We start from the raw sequence: 25,894 nt of genomic DNA, 5'->3' as shown, positions 1-25,894 counted from the left end.
GTCCATTTCCACCAAAAGTTTTCCCTAGATACACACGTATTAAGGAAATTACCGATTTGTCTAAAGAAGGCAGGAGTTATTTTTGTTTGATCTGAAGATTTTGTTGTTGCTAACTTGATGTGTACAATGAACGTGCGAATTGATTTCACCCAAAGGTACTTTCATGATGAGAGGTTAAGCAGATAATGCTGGAATTGCAATGGAAATTAATGAGGATATAGACCCAAATTCTATTCCTAAAAATCAGGCCAGATCTAAAAGAAACGGAGACTCCAAACAAACCAAAGCTTGAAAATAAAGCCATAGTGACAATAAGGAGGCTATAAATCATTATCTCTTATCGAGGGTAAACATACATCAATCTCACTTAATTCTGATGACAATCTTGAAACATCAGTATCGCGCTCCCCTTTTTACAACAGGAAATACTGACGTTCAGCGAAATTAATAGGCTGCCACCGGTGCGGCTCTCTGGGGTGCGGGGCTGGCATGTGAATCCAGACTTGAGAGATTCTGAGCCAAGCCCGTAGTTACTGCCCAGCCAACGCAGCCGGCACAGAGCCCCGGGGGCTGCGGGTGGACCGGGGCCAGGGTGGGGCGGGGTGACTGCGTGCCCTGGATTGTTTTAGCAGGCACTTCCGGCGTTGTTCATTCTCTCTGGGTGAGAAAGACCAATTTATTAGGAGATATCTGAAGGACAAGGGAACCCGTTCTTGATTTGAACAGTGTCAACTTTCTATCACTTTAAAAGTAGCAGGAAATGTAGGTATCAAGTACTTTCTAAAGATGGCGGGAGAGGGAGGCAGGGTGATTTTCCATCTGTTCCTTGGTTGCTGCACCCCTTGCTCCTCTCACCCCAACACCTGGGTCTTCTCTTCTCCTCTGCTCCCGCCCCCAGCTGCCACCCAGCCCACACAGGACATAGAGGGAGCAGTCGATTCTCTCATTGCCGGAACATCCCGTCTGGTTTCTTCACCCTTCATCACGGATCCCACATGAAATCTCAGAACAAGCACCAAGCAAGTGCTGGAACACAACCGATAACCGACAACGACTAGGTCACTCGTCACGACTTCACCTGAGCAAGTGGGCAACACGTGGACACGTGGTACGTGGCTGCTGGCGGAAGCCGGTCCCACGAGGGGAGCAGTGCAGCCACCAGCAGGGAGGGCGGCCACCTCATCCCTGGGGATGAGTCACAGGACCAAGTCTGCCACCCCCGGAACTGAGTGGAGGAATTCAATTCAGGATGACGCATGTATTTCATCCGTTTGGTCAGCTGTTAAAATGATTTTTTTTTAAAAAAAAAAACCCAGTGCCTACCACTTGCTCCCATCGGTTTGGTGCTGGGGATTCAGATGAAGTCTCCATATTCCAGCAGGGGAGGCTAGGCGTTTGGGTAGCTCCCCGTGCACATTCCTTTTTCTCTTACTTTGGCATTTTTAGTTGAGATATAACTCACGTACCAGGAAATGTACCCTTTTAAAATGCACAATGCTTTTGTACATTTACAAAATTCAACTATTTAATTCTAGAACACTTTTTATTGACCCCCCCCCAAAGAAACCTTCTGCCCATTAATGGTCATTTCCTATTTCTCCCCACCCTAACCCCCTACACCCCATGCCCTCAAAACCACTCAACTACTTTCTGTCTCTGTGCCTGTTTAGAACATTCCGTGTAAATGGACTTTATATTTACACACACTCTTTTATACCTGGCTTACTTAACTTGGCATAATGTTTCCAAGGTTCATCCCTATTACATCATGAATCAATACTTCATTCCTTTTTTTATGGCTATGCTATATCCTATATATCCATTTACCAGCCAGTGGAGGGTTGTTCCTTCCCACTTTTTGGCCACCAGCAATAACGCCATGAACATCCGTGTACAAGTTTTTGTGCAGACATGTCATTATTTCTTTTGGGCGTACAACTGCCAGTGGGATTATTGGGTCACACGGGGTGACTCTAGGTAGAACTTCCTGGAAAACTGCTCCACTGTTCCTCAAAGCAAATGCATCATTTAGAATTCCCACCAGCAGTGTGCGAAGCTTCCAACGTCTCCACACCTGCGCTAGCCCTATGGTCCATCTTTTTGATTAGAGCCATCACAGTAGATGTAAAGTTGCCCTTACTTCTCTTCTGTGCTTTTAAACTTCACAGCTGAACTCACGCTGTGCTGCAAGAGGTCACAGTGCTTCTTGATGTCTGGGCTTCAGATGGACAGAAGCTTTTTATCCTCAGCTTCTAAATTTCCATGTGAACTCGGATGCTACCTGGCCAACACCTCTCTCTCCAGTGTCACTCCTGATACCCTTCACCCAAAGTTCAAAAATTTTACCAACCTTGAATATTTATACATAAAAACTAAATCACAGAACTGCTATGAGAATATATGGGGGAACATTTATATAACTGGTTTGGTTAAGGATTTGAGCATAAATTCCAAGTTAAAAATTATAGAGAAGATTGATACATTTGACTATAAAAACAAAATTTCTCTACACAAAAAAGTTGGAGAAACGGTTGCTAAATACATAAGTGATTTTACTTAACGTGAATATACCAAGTTCTAGCAAAAATAATTTTTAAAAGATGGGCATACTAGGAGAGAGAGGCAGACCTCAGGAACTGTAACTCACAAAGTGTAAGAGGACCAGCCTCACTAGAAATCCCCAAAACAAAACATGAAACAGGAGAGAACATCCTGGACCTATCAAATTGAGAAACTGATCAAGTTAGCAAATTGATTCTTAAAAATAACTGATATTATCAATGTTCCAGAGGAATGAACACTTAAAAACTTAGTTTTGCATACCTTTTGGCCCAGAAAGGGTCTCTTTCCAGAGACTGACGGAACTACAGTTGGGCAATGACACTGAAATACAGTTCAAGATTAGAGAGACTTTGCCCTGGCTGGTGCAGCTCAGCGGACTGAGCACTGGCCTGCAAACCTAAATATCGCCAGTTCAATTCCCAGTCAGGGCACATACCTCAGTTGCAGGCCAGGTCCCCAGTAGGGTGTGCGTGAGAGGCAACCACACATCAGTCTTTCTCTCTCTCTCTCTCCCTTCCTTCCTTTCTCTCTAAAGATAAACAAATAAAATCTTGAATAGAGAAAACCCTAAAGTTTTTGAAAAACATTATTAGAAACAACGCAAACACCCTAAAGGTCCTGCTAGAGCAGGGTGGGCAAAGTACCGCCCGCAGGCCCGGTCTTGTGAGCTGGGTTTCTCTGGGACAGCGCCACGCCCGCTCACCCACAGACTGCCTGAGGCTGCTTCGCCCCAGTAAGACAGTGCCCAGTAGTCAGGACACGGGGCACATGGCCTGCAAAGTCTAAAATCTGCACTCCCTGGCCATGTAGGGGCTGCAGACCCCCAGTGGCTAGGACCAGTGAAGACATTTATGGTCTGACCAAAATGAGACAAATACCATAAGCCATTAAAAATAACCACATGCCACTTAATGATGGGGGAAGGTACTTAGAAGCAGTTAAACCATTGTTAAAACTTAAAAGCAGGTGTAGTAACTGCATAAATTGTATACAAAAATTTTATTTGGGAAAAACTTTACACCCGAATGTTGATACCAGTGATCTCAGTGTAAGTTATTTGTAAGGCGGGGGCAGGGGGTTGGGGGGGCAGTTCTTTTGAAATTTTCTTCAAGGCTCACTTTACTTTTGTAAAAATGAAACCTATAGATCTGTGACTTGTGCAGTGACTGCTTTTGAATGCTCTAGGCTAAACTGTTAGGGTATAATAAAAGTTTTGGCAGCGGGGCGGCGGGGGTGGGGGTGACACATGTCACATCCTCTAGGCCACCACAGCTTTCCTGAGCCCAGGGCTCCAGCAAAGACATCGTGCGACCAGTGCCACCAAGAGATACCTGGAGTGTCCTTAGGTGCTCCTACTCTTGTCCAGGGACTGGCCTCAGCAAGCGGGCAACCTGTGCTCCCCTTTGCCTCGGCCACAGCAGACTGCAGGGGAAGGCCCCACCTCCCGCACACGCCTCCCGCACACGCCTCCCGCACACGCCTCCCATCCCAGCCTCAGCACCCGCTGTCCCATGTTGAGAGGGCGGCACGGGCGTATTGCTCTACCAACTCCTTTTCTAATAATCAAATACCCTCCGCACTGGCTCCTAATTCCTAGAAACACATTTAACACTGAGCAGGGTTTAAAGGGAACTCAATTTAAATGTGCTGTTACATCATTTCTTTGGATGGGTTTTTCTTAACCTGCCTTTTAGATTCCCTAAAGTGCCCTAAAGTCAGGGCACTTTGATATTTGAAAAGCTAGATACAAAAATATTCATATAACATAGATAGGACCTAAATCAGTGTGTTGATCTTGAACACACATTCAAATCACCAGGGATCTGTTAAAATGCAGATTTGATTTCTCTAACCTTGGGACATAACTGGCCTGGCTCAGGAGCTCCCAGGTGATGTCCAGGCAGAGCACAGAGTAGCAAATGACCAATCATTTGGTGCAGTATGTGCTGTAGGGAATTCCAAACGAATTGCTTTGCACCAACCAAAGATCTGTTGTTGACGCTTAGCTCTGCTTTCCAAGTTCTTCACGCCCTAGGAACCAGGAAGTAGTTGCAACAAGTACCCCTACACACACACACACACACACACACACACACACCCCTTTTAAATTAAATGTTCCAAGGAAAATGTCCCACAGCCCAGCCTACACACAAATCCCCCTTCTGTCTGCAGTAGGCAGGGACACCTTTCCCTGCCTGTGGTTTGCACCAAGGTATATATGGGAGTCTTCCTCATCCTGATGACCAGTTCATGCTCAGGATACACCCAAGTGAAATCTGAGAGTACCCTGTAAACTGAGGCCAGAGGAGACAGAAAAAGAGGCAGGCCACTCCCACCTGGTGAGTGGCCGGTGTAACAGGCAAGGAAACTTACATGTCAGGCTGATCTTGGATGGACACAAGATGAGTTGTTTTCTGCAGTCACCTTCCAAACCTTAAGAGGCCTCAGTCACACAGCCAGTCCAGAGGCCCCTTACCATATGACTGAGTCAAGGCCACATCCTTGCGCGGCTTCTAGAAGTGAAAGCAAGTCAAGCTCACGCCCCTAGCTCAGAGGAGGGCGTGGGAGCCTCCAACTGCCTGGGTCTCATCCAGGTCCCACCCATCTCCTCTTCTTGCTGACCTTCACCCCCAGGTCCTTGAGGGCATTGTGGTGGGGAGGTTCTGAACACCTGACTTAGCTCGGCCTTCAATGGCTCAGTTCTGCCACTTACCTGAACAAGTAAGCCACCACCTCTACCCTGTTTTGTCTGGTGTAATAGAAATTATTCCTACGTGACAGGTTACGAGAATCACAGGGAATAACATTTAAAAGCTACTTAACACCCGTTGAATGGGAGCTACCATGACTATGACACGGTCTGATTTCTTCTATACGGGCAGTTCTCAACCATCACTCAAAAGGCAAAACTGGTAAAAGCCATTACTTCTAAACCAAATAAAATAAAAAACAATCGAAGTTTTTACATGGCCCATTAGGATTTACTTGGAGATTTCTCTAATCCAAAATTCACTCCCAGTTCAGGGCGCTGGACAGCGTACCCAGGAGGCCCGGCCCTTCCCTTCTCTCTCTGAGAGCTGCCCGCACCTACTTAGAAGAGACAGGAAGGCCTGAAAGGAAACATGCCTTTCTAAAATCATGACTAACATGTTTGACAAATTTATAATTATTGTGGTAACTCTATGGAAACTGAGTCTGAATTGTAATTCCTAACTGTTAACAATTTAAATGTTTAACACTCTCCTAGAATTCCACTATATTTAGTTCCTTCATTAAAACTTCTGTCTTAAAAACTTTAAATGTTACTGCAGAAGAGCGTATGGTAGGTAACATTTGAAGAGGACAAGGGTTGAAAACTTGCAGGACTGGTAAAAACAGCAATGAAACTCATGAGCCCCCCAAATTCCAAGTATAAAATAAAAATAAACACCCACAACTAGACTAACCCATCACAGTAATAAAACTAACCCACTGAAACAGTCATTTCTGTGTGTAGGAAATAAAGGGTAGGGAGAAAGGTAAGTGTACGAGCCTAAAAATGGTCGGTTCAAATGGAAGATCTTAGTGACCCTTCTTATTAAAAGCATTACTGTGGAAGGAAAGTTATCAGCACTTTCTAGATTTGAAATGACATAGCAGACTATTCAAACTAAAAGTGAAATCATCAGCAAATAGAAAAGTCTTTGTGTGTGCCTAATTCCAAAACAATATAGAATGTGACAAATAAAAATATAAATATAGGTGATCCAATTGCTATCTGTATGTTATCTTTTAAAACAATTCATGAGAAAATGTCACCAAGAAAACATGGGGAAAACCACCCACAGCAGTGATCAAAGAAAGATGAGCCATTATTTCACATCCCCTAAATTAACACTTATTAGAGTTTCTGGAGGTTTCTGATAACCAGAGATTGGAGGAAAAAGTGGCCTACAGGCCTATTTGGTATTTGGGAAAATCAAAACACTCCCTTTAAATAGGAATTTCGTTGTTAGGACTGAATGTTAATGCTTATAAGCTAGCAGTGTGATTTTGTAAGAATTTATTCCAAGATATAATACAAATGGAGGTCATACACCACAAAGTTTCAATTAACATGTAAAGAAAAAGATAAATGACCACGAAGACATGGGCACAGAGAAAACTGACATGTATTGTACATTGTTCACTCAGCAATTCCATTTCTAAGACGTGATGCCAAACTGTGTGCAGAAGAACTGGTAATATTTCTGATGTTGAAAAGTTGGAAACAACCTAATGCTCGTCAGAGGAATGAGAAACCCATTTAGTAAAACATCAATGGAAGAGAATGTAGGTGTATATTTGAAAGTAAAACCCAAGATATACTGAGAGAAAAAGGTTATAAAATAGTGAGCACACCAAGACTCCATTCTGTAAGAGGTCTTTATGTTCATTGTACATGGAACACAACTCAGTACTTCCATTTGCAGAGGATTCATTTTTTTTTTTTTAATATTTTTTTCCAGCTCTGGCTGGTGTAGCTCAGTGGATTGAGCGCAGGCCTATGAACCAGAGGATCGTGGTTCAATTCCCAGTCAGGGCACATGCCTGGGTTGCAGGCCTGTTCCCAGCAGGGGACCCATGAGAGGCAACCACACATTGATGTTTCTCTCCCTCTCTCCTTCCCTTCCCCTCTAAAGACAAATAAATAAAATCTTTTTTATATGAATGGAGAAATGACTTTATTTTGTAAATAAAACCTTTAAAAAATATTTTGTTTCAAATTCTTTACAAGCATTTATTATTTTCACAGTCAGAAAAAAATGTATTCCCAGGTTTGAAAGAAACTTATGTGGGAAAAATACAATATTAAGAACTAATTGGTTATGTTAATGATGCAAGATTTCCTATGGGCAAAAACAAACATGGAGAAAAGAACAAAACTAGATCATTTTCAAAAGAAAGGCTTGAGTTTTTTTGAATTTCCATTCAAGTTGGTGAAACAAGTTTTATAAACACACACTCTCCTTAAAACTGCTGAAATCAGGAGCTTCGTAGTAGTAATATAAAGTTACATAAAACTCTACTCCACACTTGGGTGTATAATCTTGGGCAAGTAAATGCCTGAACATTTTCCTGTGACGACTTCCTGGAAGCTGCCATTAAATGACATCAATTATAGGACATGCATGTCAGAGTTGATAAATTAATAGTGGCCACAATATTAAACTAGATCATGTTGAGAGCTCGTGTTTCTAGCTACGAAAACCCGGTTTCACTTGTTGGACCCACCAACCATGATTCGGAACATTGAACTGCAGGTGCGAACGTGAATGTACTCTCATTTGAACACGTATTCCAAATGGCTGAGACTCCTGTTCTACCACTGGGCGGAGAATCTGTATTCAAGGTGGGTAACTGGAAGCACCTACATGACCTGCCCAATGCGTGAATGGCAGAACTTAAAACTGCAACACGGAGTTTACAATTTTCAGAGCCTCCATCCTCAAGCTCAGTAAAAATAACATACCTTTTAAGAAAAAAAAAAGGATAAAAAGAATTTGAAATTTTTCTCATTTTAAATGAGACTAAAGAGTTATAAAATAAAATGGTGATAGAAATGCTGATTATAAGGAGTACTTTTCCCCCCTGGATTCTGGTAATGATTAATGAAAATCACTTAGCAAAAATCTACAGAATTGGGATAGATGTACAACAAATAATTGTGACTATTTACCCTCCAGGAAACAATATTAGGAACGTGAAAACTGAGGGAGAGCTCACTATTTACCTTTTAAATTTCTACAGGTCAGACTAGGTAACGTCCAATTACAATTAAAATACTGTCTTAAAACCAAGCTAGACCAGTTTGCGTATCAAGAAAAACGTCTGGGGTTGGGGTGGGGGGAATGAAGGGGAATCAATACTGGAAGTTCAGTAACACAAATATGCTTTTCTAAAAATACTTTGTAATTTAAAAAGCAGATGAAAGTGACAAAAGCAGTTATGAATATGATTAACGGAACAAAAAGTTAGGCTGAATGTAAACACACGCTCCTACAGAAATACGTCATGTGACAAGTGGTTATTCTTTCCTAGGTTCCAGATGTCTTAAGATTATGTGACAAAAGCAGCTATTTCGGCTCACAAACCTAAGAGGCTTTATTTTGAAAAAGTTCTTCCAACAATGATCCACCATGAACAAATACTAATCAATTTACAAAATTCACCTGCTGTACTAAAGGGGTTTAGAAATGCACCCCGCTAGCAGCCTTTTCATTTAGCCAGCCAACTCCTAACACCACCTCCTGCACCAAGACTGGTCTTCACAGATGTCAGCGCAGTAACACAACTTCCAAGACTGGGAAGGGCCTCGTTCTCCCTCCAACTTCCCAGTGAGTTGTCTGGCTCCTACTTCTAGTCTTCAAGCGCTAGGCCCTTTCCCAGCAGTTATCAAGAGCTGACATTATTCCTGGGAAGCAGACCTGGTCCTTGACTAACGGGAAGTACAACTCGAAAAACTCTGGACTTGAACCTTGCAAGGAATAAAAAGCAGAACTTCCCGTTATTACCTAAGTTTTACCTTTAGCAAAGAGTTAATTTTGAAGAAATAGTAAATAAAACAAATGGTTGAGCCAAAATAGATCTTGGCACAGTCAGTTTCGATTTTGCTTCTTAAAAACATGGTATATTCTAGGAAAATGTAGATAAGGCACCAAGGTAGCAAGAACAGTCCCAAACTGCACTTTTGAATTGCCAGGTGTCATGGATAGGGACAAATAAGAGGCAAAACAGAAGGGAACTCCCATAATCCTTTACTGAACTGCCTGCCTGACTTCTCAGTTCAACTAAAAGGTACCAAATTTTTCCGAATGTTCTACGGTAGTCAATGAGTGATTTTTTTCTTTCTTCCTCAAATGGAAGCACAAGTTCATAGAATGTCTATTTTATTGAGTTACCAGTCAGGCAGCATATCTTTACACATCTTCATACATGTGTAAAGATATTCTGTTACAATACTTTTAGTAGAAAAATCTTTAAACAAATGTTCTTTAAGAGGGACATCCACATAATGAAATCTTAGAGCCATTAAAGTAATGAGTTAGAGCTGGATGTAACAATATAGAAAGATAACCAAGTTAAAAACCACCAATTTACAAAACTGTGCATCTCACATATGGGAGAAAGAGAAGCATATGCATGTATACAAAGATATGGAAAGTAACAGTTTTGAGAGCATACAAGACTGGGGTGTGGGAATGTGGTCACAGGAAGGAGACACATTTTTTCCCACTATACACCCTTTGTATATTGCATGATTTTTAAGTCACAAGCATGTAGTATTTTGGTATTATACAAACCCTTAAAGTCTTTTAAAGAACTGATTGTACCCACACCCTTCTATACACATCAGTTTATACTCCTTTGCTGCCTTTTGCTTGTCACTGAGTCAAGATGAGAGCGCTCCTTGGCGTTGTGCTTCCTCTGTCCCTCCACTCAACATTGATGGAAAATGTTGGGAATTTAGAGTTTAAATCTTGCTTCAACTGCGACTTGGTTAACATCTACTCAAGATTCCGGAGAACCAACTAAAAGGAAAGTCAGTGGGCACTGAAGTCACCAACTGAAGTATTTTACCCAGCGTCACTTTTTTTAACAAAAAACCTTGAGTCATAACATCTTATGCAACTCCACAGCCTTGTAAGTTGGACAGATGGATTTCAAAAATCCGTTCCAAGATATGCTGCATTTTCATCTAATGGCATAAGGTAAGTGGAATACAATCAGGTTATCAGGTTTGAAAAGAAATACATTCTTGGCAAAAGTCTTCACTGAAAAATATCAAATTCAAGTCCTATAGGACTAACCCCAAAATCGCGGTAAGAGGAGGCCTAAGAGTCCTTTTCTGTCAACTCAGGATCTGCCAATTCAATGGCTTGAAACCTCATTTAAATGACCGAAGCTAAACATGTTGGGAGTAGTAGGAGGGTGGCCACCTTTAGAGCACACATTCCCTTAAAACTATTAAAAAACAAAACCAAACCAGAAAAATCAAGTTTACGCCATGATGTGCAACCCCTACATGAGCCCGGCAACTGGCCTTTTTAAAACCAGGGTTCACAATACTTGGGTCTTTCTAGATTACACACCTCAGGACCCTTGTCGAAATGAATTAGTGTCCAAGTCTTGCTGAACTAGCTATAAAACAAAAGGCTCTTCAGATACTGGAGACAACCAAGGATTTGACAAATTTAATGAATGAGCCGTGAAATTAAGTATCGGCGGTGTGCAGGAGCCACTGGTACGTCCTCTCCTCCTAACCCCGAGTTGACAGAAGACCGCAGGCACAACTGGCCGTGGACAGTGTGTACACCACCAGCGTGGGGCAGTGGACACTACAGAACAGAGCGCCTTTCCGTGGGAGAGAATGCCGTCAAACATTCATCTGCAAAACACTCCATCACATCTTGGTCACACATTCGTTTGTCCAAATACACCATGTAAAAATTTTGATTAATGACATGTTTCAAAATACACAAAGAAAATTTTAACGAATGAGGATGCATTCGACAGGTTAATTCAATACAAATTTTAATAAGTGGTTTTACAAACCTAAAACCTAAGAAACAAACAAAATAGGTGTCACTGTGCTGCTTCAAAGGTGAGTCTTCAGTTGAAAACACGCTCCACTAAGTACTTGTACCCCCCGTTAGTTTACTCGGAGAGCTGAAATAACCCCCCAAAATACAAACTGCACTGATTTAATGACACTATAAGGGAAGCCCAAGTTGAATGATTATGTTTTATTAGATATATAGGACACACAAACTTTTGGATTGGAAAAGACTTTTAAAAATGCACTCACACATAAAAGTGACGGCATTTTAATCCACAGTAAGACTTCCCCAGAGCCGAGGCTGTCACTGGCTTCACTCCTCTGCGCCCGCCTCTTTCATCCGGAGACAGGAGTTCCACTTAAGGACTGAATGAGGTAATACACGAAAACCACTCGGCAAGTTTCTGATACACTTGAAAGGGTTTGATAAACCACCCCCCATTATACCACATTACTTTGAAGTCATTACTTTTTAAAAAATATGTATCTTCATAATGGTTCCCCTGAAGATTACTTTGCCCACATAGCCCGAGTCTGCAAGGAGGCCAAAGATGAGGCGAGTCCTCCTGAACGCGAATTCAGTACAGGAGCACACCCGTGTGGACCGAGGCGGCCCAAGGAGCCAGGCACGGGGGACGCGGTTAGACGGTCTCAGGGAGGCACGCTTTACAGTCCACAACCAGGACAGCAGCACAGTCAAGGGCGTACGGTGACTACTGACCTTAAACCACCTTTCACGTGGTCACTATTCCTCGACAGAATTTCAAAACATTCCGCTTTAGTGAGAAGCCAGAGCAAGTGCTATCTTTAAAAATGGACAAAGTGTGAAAAGCCAACTGGGGAAAATGGCACCCTTTACTGGTACTGGCTGACGTCCCAGAGGGCACAATGCTCATCAGAGGGGTCTTTCGTGCAAAACACACGTGCATGTGTGTACATATGTGTGCTAGAATTATTTCCCAGAAAACTTTACTTCAGCAAGGTGGTCTATTAAAATTTTTAAGTAGCTATTTGAATGGCCCCCCAAACACTTATTCAACTTCCATAATAGTAAATGATTCCAAAATAAATACCCATAAGCATGAACCAGAAATTGTAATACCCTTTTAAAATGGAAATACTAACCAATTTCATTATTACTGAAATACTATCATATAAAAATAAAATACCTGGTTACAATTTTGACCAGAGTTCCAATTTCTCCCAAGTAAACAAAAACATGTAGAAGTTCAGGGAGTATGATGTTTACAACTAAACATGATTGTTCCAGAAACACACATATTTAAAGTGTAATGCAATGCTTCTCAAAGTCTGGTCTGAGGACCCTTGAGGGGTCCCCAAGCCCAAGGTCCAAACTATTTTCGTAGCTCTAACAAAATGTTTTCACTCTGTTTCACCCGTGATTTTGCAAGTGCCCAGTGGAGTTTTCCAGTGTCCATGGTTTCACCCATGATTTTACAAGTGCCCAGTGGAGTTTTCCAGTGTCCACATGCCACGTGATATAAAAAGAATCACAATGAGAATGCAACTCCTGAGCCAGATATTAAAGAGATGAGCAAAATATAAAATAATGTTCTTCTCACTGTTTCAGATACTATTTTTATCAAGTGGTATTCATCTTAACATACGTGCTTTTATTATTCTATTTAAATAAAGTTTTTCAATGACTTAGTATTAATTTCGAATACAGTGAATTTTGACTAATATATGTTATATTAAAAAAAAAGCTCTTCAGGGATGGTCAAAAACTTTTAAGAATTCTGGTCCTGAGACCAAAATGTTTCAGGTCTGTTAGTAAAATGGTACGAAAGCATCCATTATATCAATTTACAGGAACTGTGGCAACACCGGTGTGTTGGGGACAGAGGCCACTCACAAGTAAAGCACTGGTATGCTTCTTCCAATTTACAGAAGGAATTATTTGAAGGAAGAAAGTGATCATCTAATTTCTATTTTCACAAAAATGAAAATACAATAGGCCTTTAAACTCTACCAACAGAATTTGTCACCCTAGAAGAAAATTTTCTTTCCTGAGAGAAGATGGAACAGGAGAAAAGATGTGATTCAATCAGTAAGCCCGGAAGCACGGTCCCCCGCCTTGCCCCCTTCAAGGACTCCCTCCTTCTCAGCACTCGGTGTCGTTCTGGTGGTCTACATAAGACCAGGCGCAAACCGGAGGATGAAAATCTAACCAAAGACGATTTAAAACCATGGTAAATTTGGATCACTTCTTTAAGTACTTCAACACTTTAAGCACTCATTTCAAGTAAGTCATTGAGAGTTCCCATTTCATTACAAAGTTCAGAATTTACTCAGAAAAAACAGTCTTTAAAATTATTTTAATAACCGTTTAATTTACTTTTTCCTTAGATGGAAAGCCTAGGAGGTTAATTGGGTAATGGCCTACAATTATATATTATAACTTTGTACATATGGATTGTTTGGGACCCAATACAATCTAAAACATAGACATACAAAGACATTTCTTAAGTATTCCCTCCACGAAAAAGGGGCTGGAAGGAGACCCACAAAGTACAGACACTTCAAGTACACACCAACACACACCACAACCTTTGCAGCATTCATTTAATTCGGAAAGAGGCGGCACACTGCTCAGAAAGGGGGCAGAGACCTCCAGTCTTCTTATCAAACAGTTCAGATAAACCACACATCCAGCTGGATTTGCAACAAACAGCAATGTTGTAACAAGCCTCAAACACCACACAGATTGAAGACGGTAGGATCACTCATGTAGCCGCCACTGGAAAAGGTATTCAACGTGAAAAAAACATTTGAGGATACTGACGTTCGCCTCTTTTAATACCAAAGCTTTAAAAAATTGTTCTAATCATTTTAAGATAAAACTTCACGAACACATGCCATTTCACTTTTTCTTGATGACACAGTAATCAAGACTGGACAGGTATTAGAAGAGGCTGTGACACAGTGGTCTCGGCTAAGCGGGCTGCCCCCACACTAAAGGGTCTTCAACGGCGTGTGCTCCTCGTGTTTTTCTTCTTAGTTGTTCTCGACCTTCCTCCTCGCAAGCCACTTCTGAACTGCTAACACGCTATGGGCTGGGAAAGCAAATGATCCGTACAGACTCTGGGACTTATGCAGGCTGCTCAAAGCCATCAAAAAAACCTCTAAGTTTCCCAATTGTGTTCTGTTTTGAAGAGAATGCCAGATTATCTCCGGATGAACGAGGCATCGTTGTACATAAATACTTAAACAAGTTCATTTGAATATTAACAAAAAGATACAACTAAACATTAGTATCACTGCCTTTTTAAACAAGGTATTCTATAACTTTAAGGTAACACTGGGTTCCAGTTTCTCTGCCCCCAGAGATGAACATAAACAAATGTCCTATTAATAATATCAGTTTGTCCAAACAAAGAAAATCTGAGGTGCAATCATGTCACAGTTAATGCATGTCTGCTTCCAATACATTCAAAGACAACATTTTTAAATCAATATTTAAAATAGGCCTTTTGTAGTCTGAGAATTCCAGATACTTTAAAAAATTTGTAAATACACATACATGCAAATTTTTCATATATACAAATTTCACAAAATTAGGAAGTTGCAAAGAAATTAGAAGGATTATGGTGAATCTGACAAGCTACATTTAAATGCTTTACCACTGACATATTCCTGAATACAGCAATCATAGTAGTTTCAATACACCTTCTACATGGCCTTTTTATAAAATTTTCTCTTTGAGACATAAAAGTTCATCACTAGACGTCTTCTGAAATTCTAATGTAAGAATTCAAGGTGTTCCCAATTCACTGCTCATATTTAAGGCCACTTTGGTAAAGGCATTGCAGCAAGGACACAAAAACAATAGCATATTTTCTAATATTTATTTTTTTCACCTGCAAACTGTAGCAAAACATGATCAGCTTTATTATGCAGACAGGTATCCTTCTACATTTTTAAAGAATTTAGGCATGTATAAATAGAAGAGCTCTTTAGAAAGGAAAAATTCAAGAATGAATAAAACCTTCCAATTCCGACTTTGTAACTCTCCGGTAGCAATGGTTAAAACGGTTTTCGGTCATTCGTTCCAAGACACAGGACAGCACCTTAAAAGTGGCTGATCTGTCTCCCCAGTAACATTTTCACATAACAATGTGTTAAAAGTTACAAATACTGATATGCACAAATAGCTAATTTCTAAGAAAAATATGTACAGTACTGCAGCATAATGGATGTGGTATCTGCAATAACTTAATATTAGCCAATTTTTAATATACATGATACCGCTACCTTTTCCTGCCAATTCACAGGTTAAAAGTTGTTACTGGAGCCCTCTGTTCTGCACATATTACCTGGTGTTTAATAAACGATGCAGGCTTTTTAAAGACTTCTCTTGTGTTTAAAGCTAAGATCAGTGAAACAAGACAACAGTGCAAGAGGCGGAGATGTAATGTGACCACGTAAAAGTTCGTTCCAGTAAAATGTCTATGTAAGGCTATAAGAAAGGATTGGTTGATGAGCTTCCTGTTGGAAATTGTCCTGTCGGTGCACCAGTCTGAAGAAAAACATAAGACAAAATAAATAAATAGATAAGAGTGGTGTGTACAGAAAAGACGAAAATACTAAACAGGATTTAGGTTAGGATTAATTATTGGCAATCAAATTTATTCACTATCATTATTAGCAATATATTGCTATAAAACTATTAGGTGCCAGGCACTGGGTTGTGTCTTTTATATACACATGGTTTCACACAATTCTCAAAATAGATTCTAAAAAGGACTCTTACAAAAGTTGCGTTTATGGTTCAAACCCATCTGACCAAGACCCCTCTTCACAATGCTCACTAAATCTACCCCCTCTCGTCAAGTGTTACTTTGACAAGAAGGCAGACAAGTTTCACGTTTATAAAACAGCTGATTTACTGTCAGCACTTTGAGCTCAACTGATTAACTCGGTTTACTTTGTCAAGCCCCAGACGAATCGCGCAGCGCGGCGGCTCCACCTGCCCCCTCCTGCAGTGTCTCACGGGTAGACTACCAAACCGCATCTAGGAACCACATTCTGCTTTTCCTAATTTGAAAATAAAACACTAACAACATATAAAGTGCTTAAACTTGCATCTCACTTACCATAAAAGGGTTACTAGATACTCCAGCAGCTGCAACTTGACCGAAAGGGGTTACCACTGGCTTTGTCTGTCCAAACGCTGCAAAACCTGCACCTTGTAAAACAGAACCACCGATCATAATCCGCATCTTCGAGAGACAACCTGATGTTCACAAAGCCTCACAGCGCATTTTAGAGAAACTCCTATCAGAGCAACAACAACAATAAAATGTCCATGTTAAAGTGCCTGGGCTTGTGCTCTTCAAACACCAGCGACAAACTCCCTGTGGAGTGTCTTAAAGGTGCCTTTATGTCATAGCTCTCCTGAAATGGTTAGTTCCGACCTGTCGCAGCTGCATAAACTGCAGACCGACACTCTCAGGGTGTCATAAATAGATGAACTTGTTGCTATTTGATAGGGGCCGTAAGGTCCACACAGCAGTTTCTAGTGAACATCCCAGCATTTCTCAGGAAACATTTCATCATTATGGCTCTGCCATGGATCGTACTCCCAAATTTTTACTCAATTACTGACTTTAAAAAAGAAAATGTGGCCCTGGCTGCTGTAGCTCATTGGACTGAGTGCGGGCCTGCAAACCAAACAACCACGGTTTGATTCCTAGTCAGGGCACATGCCTGGGTTACGGGACAGTTCCCAGCAGGGGACGCATGAGAAGCAACTGCACATTGATATTTCTCTCCCTTTCTCCTTCCCTTCCCCTCTAAAGACAAATACATTTTAAAAATCTTTTAAAAAAGAAAGAAAATATGTAAAATGTGTGACCCTAAAATAACCCTTGAATCTATGGGTTTCAACCTTAGTCATGAGCACGGGGTGTGTGTGGGGGTGGGGTGGGGGATGACGACGACAAACTGGTTTGTACTGAATCTTCCTGTAAACAAGCACCAATTCCAACCACAATATAGTTATTTATTTGATATTTTATTTATTTATCTTTAGAGGGGAAGGGAAGGAGACAGGAAGAGAAACATCAATGTATAGTTGCTTCTCATGCATCCCCTGCTGGGAACTGGCCCCTGCCGGGAACTGGCCTGCAACCCAGGCATGTGCCCTGACTGGGAATCGAACCGCGATCATCTGGTTTGCAAGCCCGAGCTCAATCCACTGAGCTACACCAGCCAGGGCACAATATAATTATTTATTTAGAAAATTAGTCTATGTCACCATCCACCCCCCAAAAAACCTTACACAGGATGCCATACAATTTTCTGATGCAAAACAAAACATTCTATGTCCTTAAAGTTTCTTTTGAAAACCAAGAGATATAATAGATCATAGATAAATGAATAAGAAAGACACTGGGAATTCTGAGAAAGAAGGGGTCTCTTTAGAGACTCTGATTTTTCCTAAATCTGCAATATGATCACAAACATTCACTAATTCAGTCCATTTTGCAAGGCTCAAATATACATTTGGTAGAAAATGCTACAACATTCTCCAGATAACCCCTTTTGTCCACACACACACCATCACGACACACACAGGAGACCCCGAGCAGATGTACCAGTAATGTCGGACCTTACCATTGGGCTGCTGGGGAAAAGCCGTCTGTTGAGGGAAAGCTGCTTGGGCTGGGAAGGCAGGCTGCTGGAAGCTGCCACTGAAGCTGGTGGGAAGACTGTAGGGCGTGGGGGTCCCGAAGCCCGTGGGCATGCTCATGGACGCAGTGCCGAAGGTCGCCGCTGACGGAGAAGAGAAGGGTGACCATTTACACACACGAAGGTGCACTTTGTTTCTCATAACATTACAGAAGAGACATCATTTACTTCGAAAAATATTAAGATGTACATTAAAGGCATTCTAAATTTCAAAACTCAAAAAGTTAATAGTTAAGTTGTAGCACTATATAGTGTAACAATGTATAAAATTATATTCCCTAAAAGCCAATAACCAGAAAAAAACTTGAAGAAATTTCTCAGAATGCATTAATAAAGTTCAAGTCTGAACAGTAGTCTCCCTTTTTAAAGCCCATCACCATGCAATTCACATGAGTACATACTAGTTTACTTTTTGGTTTCAGTTTTGTTTTGTTATATTCAGTAAAATAGCCAAATATTTAATTTTATCTTCTGAATTGTGTGCTATAACGTAACGTGTGAATTTCTGGAAAAAATCATCTAAAACCTCTGTAATGTAGTGTACCCGAAATAACAAGACTCATAGGGGAAACGAGGTTGGAGGCAGGCCACGCAAAACCTATGCAGGCTTCACAACCAGAGCCAAAAACGGGGAAGGAAGATCTTAATAAAAACACTAACCCAATTAAAAAGGCATGTTACCCTCCTAAAAAGATCAGTTCTAAAAGAAATACATAGACTCCCACACTCCTTTTTTGGGGGGGAAGGTAAATAAAGACTGCTTTGGATAAAGGGTTAAGGAAGGTTCGGATTGCCAAGTTGTAAAAATGAGGGCAAAATGCACAAAGAGCAAAAAGGAAGCACAGGAAGTGTTCTCAGAAGAGACCAAGCACGTAGGGCAAGTGCACAGCGTTCAAGACCACACTCCAGCACGGCCTGGCAGGTCGAGGCACTGTGGCTTCACGGAACGGAAGAGTCACAGGTCGGGGAAATCTGTGTGAACTGCGCCTACATATGTGGCATGCTGCTGTCATTCCCCACTTACGAATCACTTGTGAACTAATTCCCACTACAGAAACACATGTAGGAACAGAAGAGTGCATTACTTATTGCTAGAGAAGGTCATGTGTTCTAGGAAAGGTCTCAGTAAAATAAAAGCCAAAAATGTTGCTTTTAATACAGAATACTAGTAATTGCATAGTGAAATAGTTTTACTGTGATGCTATCAAAAATAGAGTTCACTGAATTTCCTGATTTAAAAAAAAATCTATTTACATTTTTTAAATTATGATCTAAAGTATAGATGTTAATACTGTTACAATAAATTATTTTTTTATTTTTAAAAACCTTCAAAAAGGTCATAGATGTTGCCCAAAGTAATCTAATCCTTGTAATCCTCATGTTTTTAACAATGATTCTCAATGGACCTAATTAGAATATCAAAAAATTTAAATGACTTTCTTACTACTGAAGAGAGAGAAAAGAAAAACAAGCCACTAGGAAGCGCATGAGGAGCACACTGCATGGGCAACAGGAGGGTTTCGTAACAGACGACAATGCAGACAGAACTCTGACACTGCTTTCTAAGGCGCTAAAAAGCAAAACTTAGATACAGTTAAACAAAATCAAACTCCACGGGTATCGAAATGCATCACTCAAAGTACTATAACTTCGAACGGAAGAAAAATAACCGACAGAGCTATTAACATTCTAACGTGACCTTGTAGGTAAGCAATAAGATAAAGCTTTTCAGCATCAAAACAGAAATCGCTACGCAAGACTTTCATGTCATTGTAAACATAATGTAATCCAATGCCACACATTCATGCCCACTGCATTTTAAAACATGGAAAACTCAATTCCACATGCAGGACCCAGAACACTAGCAGAAGCTTCCGCAAGCAGGCAGACAGACTGCCACAGAAATCTAGACACTCGCCGTGGCACCTACCAAAATGAGCGTGAGGGAACACTCGAGAAGGCATTGCTCCAGAAAGGCCTTACGGGGAGCCGTAAAGAGACCAGTGTCAATTAACTCATGGTAGTTATCATAGAAACAGAAGTTAAGTGTTTTTTCACTAAGAAGTTCTAGAAATTAGAACGTGCTGTTAGAAAGTGGGCACCATAATACATGATCAGAATACATCCACAGTCTTTTTAGTTGAACTCTATGCATGAGCTTTTAACATTTACAATGTTAGCAATAAAAGGGAAATCAGAATAAATATCAAATGAAGAAGCATTTATAAAGTTCATCATTTTAAATGAGCATTAACATTTTTTCATGTCAAGATGGAACCATGTTCATAAACAGACTTGTAGGCCTTACGGGTTACACCCCAAAATGTTATCCATCAGATCGTCTAAAATGATCTCGCGTCCACGAAGTCAAATTTTAGAGAGAGCACCCACACAATGCTTGATCTTTATTTACAATTCTTTGTATTGACTAGAAATACACAAAGATAAGTCACGTAAGCTAATGAACCATTACGAGGGGAAACTTATTTGATGTATGAGAATGGTGAGCGTTTTCAACACACACACTGGCTGAAGAGGGAGAAAGTGCGTCTTGCGCACATCGTCCTGAGGTCAGTGAGGCGACACACAGACAAATGTAATTAACAGAAAACAAATTTAGGTTATGTGTTTGTTTTAACCACCAGAAGGGGAATTGTGTTTAAAACATTTGTGCATGCATTTTAAATGAGCATGCCTAACCAATGAAATTTGGGGAAATGGCAATTAAGAGGAGAGCTGCTCTGAGTCTTGGTTCTGTCATTTTCTAACTACAGGAAATTATTGAACTTCTATAAGCCTCAGTAAGAAAGAATCCTTATTTCCTAATGTTCACATGGTTTTGTACAACAAATGCCTTTTCCAAAACGTGCCCTTCCATAACCTGCATCTCCTACCTGCTGCTCCTCTGGCGCTGGTCTGAAACGGGTTTGTAGAAGACGCTACAGAAGGACCGGCAGCCGCAACAAATGGGTTTGTGGAAGGTGTGGCTTTAAAAAATGACAAAATACATGATAAAATCCTAATACATTTATAGTCAAACACTTAAAACATCTGTTCATGTATTTATGAAGATATAAAAAGAGAGCTTTTTGACAAATATCATTGGTCTTCTGGTTCCCCTAGAAAATGCTACACAATATACACCCAGGCTCTTTATAAAAACCAGTGTATGCATGAGTCCCCCTTCTCCATGATTCCACTTTCCACAGTTTCAGTTACCAGCAGTCAATGGCAATCCAAAAATATTAAATGGGAATTTGCAGAAATAAACAACCAGTAAGTTCTAAACGTGCGCTAATCTAAGTAATGTGATGAAACCTTGCTCCATCCTGCTCTATTTTCATTTAATGGCCCCACAGCACAAGAGTAGCGATGCTCTCAATTCGGGCAGGCCAAAGCTCTGTACAGGGTCTGGTACTAAGCAGTGCTCCAGACCTCCACGGGGCTGTCTTGGAACACAGCTCCTGCATATGGGGGGCCAAGTGCACACCAGAAACACGCACCTCCAAAGGGAGCCGGCACACTGGAAGAAGCAGGCTGTGTCTGCGTGGGCGCGCCCACGGGCACTGTTCCAAAAACATTGCTGAAAACAAATATGAAAAAGTTCATATTAAAACAAAAATGATAATCTATTTAAAGGGTGGCCATCAAAATGTGGAAACAGATCATTATGAACATATCATGTATCACAGAAGTTGTCAAACTTTAAGTCTCAGGACTCAATTACATTCTGAAAAATTACTGAAAACCCCAAAGAGCCTTGGTTTCTGTGTATGTGTATGTGTGTGCGTGTATTCTATTTATTTACTTGTGGAGAGGGGGAAGGAAGGGAGAAAAAGGGAAAGGAACATTAAGAAACAGCCATGTGTAGCTGCCCCTCGCACGCCCCCTACTGGGGACCTGGCCCACAACCCAGGCATGTGCCCTGACTAGGACTCGAACTGCCAACACGATGGTTCACAAGCTGGCACTCAATCCACTGAGCCACACCTGCCAGGAGTATGCTATATATATATTCACCAACATACACAGAGTACAAATATTAAAACAGAAATTTTAAATAATCTTTTCATGGATAAACAACAAGAAAGCCATTACATGCTAATATAAATAGCATTTTATGGTAACTATGTTTATCAAAACAAAAGGAACTTAATGAAAACTGTAACACCAATATTTCTGCACATCCCTTTAATGGCTGGCTTAACAGAACATCCACGTGTTGTGATTTGCTGTTTAGGCTGAAGTATTTATTTTCAAAAAATGGCCTCACTCAGATACATAGTAAATAAAATAGGAGTTTTAATAGCTTTCTCAGATAACTATGTATATATTTTTGGCCATCATACCCAAACCAGTGATAATTTCCTAAAGGTCAGGTGCAATATGGAACTTGAAAACTTATAGTGAACTTTTTTGTACCAATCAAAGCTAACGTTCATTAGTGTCTCTTGCAGTTTAAATCAATCTTTTAACAATCTTGTAGTACCTGGAAAATACTCAATTCCACTCTTTCAAATGTTAACACATTTCCTTATCCAGAGTCAAAATAAAATTTATATCACATTAATATTGCCACCCATCTCACCAGAGAAGTAATAGGAAGCTATCAAGTTCATGGTAGAGTTAATAACTTTTCAAAATTCTAATATTTGCTTAAAAATGTGAATATTACCAGTATTTTCCTTTAAGTGAAAGGCTTAAATGTTATTTTTCAGAAAATATAGTCAAATACCCAAATCTGCACAATCACGGTTTGCCTATCAGTTATCTTTCAAGGAAAAACAGCGATCCATAACACAGGTGGTGGGTTCGTCCCACAGCAAGCAAACAAGTTCACTCTCCTGAAGACGGCATCACACCTCAGTGCACAGCACACCTGCCTGGTGCACACCTTACCCCAAACGCAGTGCACAGACATGTTTAAGGAGAAAGCCTTAACACAATTACTCTTTTGACTGCTTCATCAAGAACATTCATTAAGACAAACTAACTCGAGAATACTCAGAAGTAAAACTGAATGTACAGAGGCAAGAGAAATGCAATGATTATTTGATGGCTACCTGTACAGTTGGTGCCAATGGCCTTAATTCATGCTAAAGTGCCAGCAAGTTGTACCTGCCACTGTTTTTGTACCACCAATACAAATGTCAACCAGTGGAAACACACAGAATCACTCAAAACCACTACACATAGTTTCAGCCTCACAGATCCCTTCAAAGGGTCTCAGGCAGTACTCAAAACGCCCCGCAGACCACTGCTACGCAGGACCACCACACCGTGTCCTATGTATAACGCGTGTGTCCAGGCTTTAGGGCCACTTGCTACAGCCCACTATTACATAGGTCTAATGTAAACAGTATTAATATGACAAAAATATGTAAACACTCTACATTTTATTCTTCATATTTGATTTTTTCTATCTGGCATATGGAAAATTTAATACTGGAGAGACCAAGTAGTGTTAAAAACCTACCACTTCTCTCCACAAAAGGTGTTAAGGGAAATAAAAACCTTCCGGGATAACAAAAGAAAAGAGAAGAGACAATGCACAGGAGTAAAAAACAAAGAGATGGATAAAATGTACAGGTAAGTCACCTGTACTTCGGTCGACCTCAACTCTGAAAGGCAGAAGTCAAAATTGTAAGACTTTTTAAGGGTCTAATGTTGTTAGCTCTCTCACTGCCAGGAATCCCTTTGGACCAGAGGCCCATGAACATCTCTTCACAGATACCAGCATGACACTGAAGAGGTACAGAATTAGTACTGGGTACTGGGGCAAACATTTTAGAATGCCTATTTGTAACCAAGGCAACATCATGTTACTTTCAGTGTTCAGGCCTCATAATTAAAAACTGTACCTTAAAAGTAAATCATTTGTTAAATAGAGTCTCTGATGAGTATAATTACATCTGTATATAGCTGTCCATTTTGAGATATGTATATACTCTGAATTACATTTTGGTATTCAAGAAAGCAATAAAACCTTTCATTAAACAAAAGATAAAATTAGACAACTGTTCAAGGATTATACTGTAGTTATTTAGCAAATTAAACTCAGTTTCCTCAAGTTTATAAAAATATTCAGTAATTTTAAAATTACGCTCCCAAACAGTCATTATTTCACATTATCACTCAGAGTTGCACAAAGCCATCAAGGTGAAGCAGAACCCTGAGACCAGGTACCTGCTGGCGTTGCTCGTGGACGTGTACGCGTTACTGGAGGTGGCTGCAGAGCTGAAAACGCTGTCCAGCTCTGCCAGGGCTGCGTACTTGTCTGAAGACGCGCTCGACTGACTGGGAACGGAAACCACGGAACCAACAGCAGCTTTACCTGTGGTCCCAAAGCCACTCCCCTGATCACCACCTGGGAACAAACAAATTACGACAAAAACTAAAGGTACATTTCCAGCTTATCAACCATGTCTGCTATGCAACACAGCAGATTCTCACAGATTATTATAAATAACCTAGAAAATACTGGGCATGATTCACAGTGAATCATACACACCACTGGGGTAAAGACAGAGTACTGCTTCCATAACAAAAACAAAAACTCTGTACCAGTGACACATCTAGACTGTGCATAAAGAAGGAATTCTCAAAAGTGCTCCTTATTATCTCTGAGAAGGGTACACTTCATTCAAGCAAACATACAAACTCATAATGTCACTTCCCAGGGTTGTCCGTGAAAAAATTGGAGACAGCAGTAAGAGGAAGTGTTCACTCAACATGTACCCTGTGCCAAGCAGTGTCCCACACGCCTCACATGCAGTGACATGTAATACAACCCCAGGGTGTCGATGCTACTTCCCGCCCTCACTTTGGAGACGAGGAAGCGGGCCCTGCAGAGAGCAGAACAGAATGCGGGCTGAAAGCAGACCCCTGGCCCGTCCCCACCGCACTGTGCACTCTGCGGGGCAAAACACTGGCCTTAAGACCAATACTAGGCATGAAACATACTGTAAAAATCATTTTTAAAAATTACCAAGACATTAATACAAAATAGTTCAAAATGAGTATCTTATAGAAACCACCAAATAACTTTCCACTCCATTCTCAGATTCTTAATCCTAAAGGCTTTAGAATAGTAAAGCATGCTTTCTAAGACAAAATTAAATTTCTGTCAATTATTTTCTTTCAAACCTAGTACAGAAATTAGAGTCTATGCCTTCAGTTTTACAGTAGAGATTTCAGACCCTCAGAGTCCACACAACTACTGAGAAGAGCACAGCATCCTCAAATTTTAGTAAATACAACCAAACTTAAAGGAATACTTAATATACAAATTTGCACTCGTTTATTTCCAGTTTGATTACCTTGCCCAGCACTGAAGATATTGTCTAAATTAGCAAGCGCTGCATATTTGTCTGCTGCCTGAAGACCAGCCTTATTTGCTGAAACTTTACTAACAGCTGCTGCTGTCTGATGACTCTGGGAAGCGTTGAAGGTTCCAAAGTCAGCACTGGAGGACTTGGGGAAGTTATCAAAATGAGCAAAATTAGCATTTACTGATCCAGCACTTCCACCTGTAACAGAATAAATGAAACACTTGAAATTTCTAGACTTTTCCCAATGTGCTGTGGTAGATCATATGATAGTTCCTGCCTAAATGAAGTGTTATATGAGCAATCCTATATTCCTAAAAATAATAACTGCCAAGTAGTATTCAAGTTTAATCATCTACATGAGACTTTTTATAATTTGCAAAACTAGATTTTCAAAGGCCCTGGTAAAATGAAGAGCTACAAATTTCTATGTGTAATGATCCATCCTGAAATAAAGACTATATCTCATCTGGTCTAAGACTGGTTATACAATATTCAGTTATAGACTGACTTTTAACTAGTTCTCCTGCTAACAAGTACCTGACACTACAAGCTTTTGTAGCTGTACTGAAGATTTGGTTGAAACAGATTCGAAGGTAGAAATTTAAAATGTCTAAGATGTACTATTATGATCCAAAATTTCTTAAATATATGGTCTTTTAGTGCCAGACTTACTTTATTTAAAGAGCTATTATTTAATTCCACATAATAA

The 25,894-nt window shown here is 40.5% G+C and overlaps 1 protein-coding gene across 5 annotated transcripts in view; it reads right to left on the bottom strand.

Annotated features, from left to right (window-relative positions):
* Positions 1-13,474: 13,474 nt before the first annotated feature.
* The window catches only part of AGFG1 (ArfGAP with FG repeats 1), a 64,833-nt gene continuing 52,413 nt past the window's right edge, over positions 13,475-25,894 (bottom strand). For 3 of the 5 annotated variants that reach the window (XM_037029348.1, XM_037029346.1, XM_037029350.1), the window contains 8 exons: positions 25,174-25,383; positions 24,041-24,221; positions 21,358-21,437; positions 20,749-20,841; positions 19,785-19,832; positions 17,780-17,938; positions 16,258-16,349; positions 13,475-15,680 (listed from right to left, as the gene is read on the bottom strand). In XM_037029348.1, the coding sequence (XP_036885243.1) occupies positions 15,621-15,680; positions 16,258-16,349; positions 17,780-17,938; positions 19,785-19,832; positions 20,749-20,841; positions 21,358-21,437; positions 24,041-24,221; positions 25,174-25,383 (923 nt within the window). In that variant the 3' untranslated portion in view covers positions 13,475-15,620. The remainder of the gene's footprint in view (positions 15,681-16,257; positions 16,350-17,779; positions 17,939-19,784; positions 19,833-20,748; positions 20,842-21,357; positions 21,438-24,040; positions 24,222-25,173; positions 25,384-25,894) is intronic. The other 2 variants (XM_037029347.1, XM_037029349.1) reach the window with 1 other exon arrangement.

The sequence above is a fragment of the Sturnira hondurensis genome, unplaced genomic scaffold (genome assembly GCF_014824575.4).
Source record: "Sturnira hondurensis isolate 20B ecotype Veracruz unplaced genomic scaffold, ASM1482457v3 Scaffold0020237, whole genome shotgun sequence".
NCBI classification, from domain to species: Eukaryota; Metazoa; Chordata; class Mammalia; order Chiroptera; family Phyllostomidae; genus Sturnira; species Sturnira hondurensis.
Note: the sequence above shows the minus strand (reverse complement) of the source record. Positions and strands in the feature narration are given on the sequence as shown.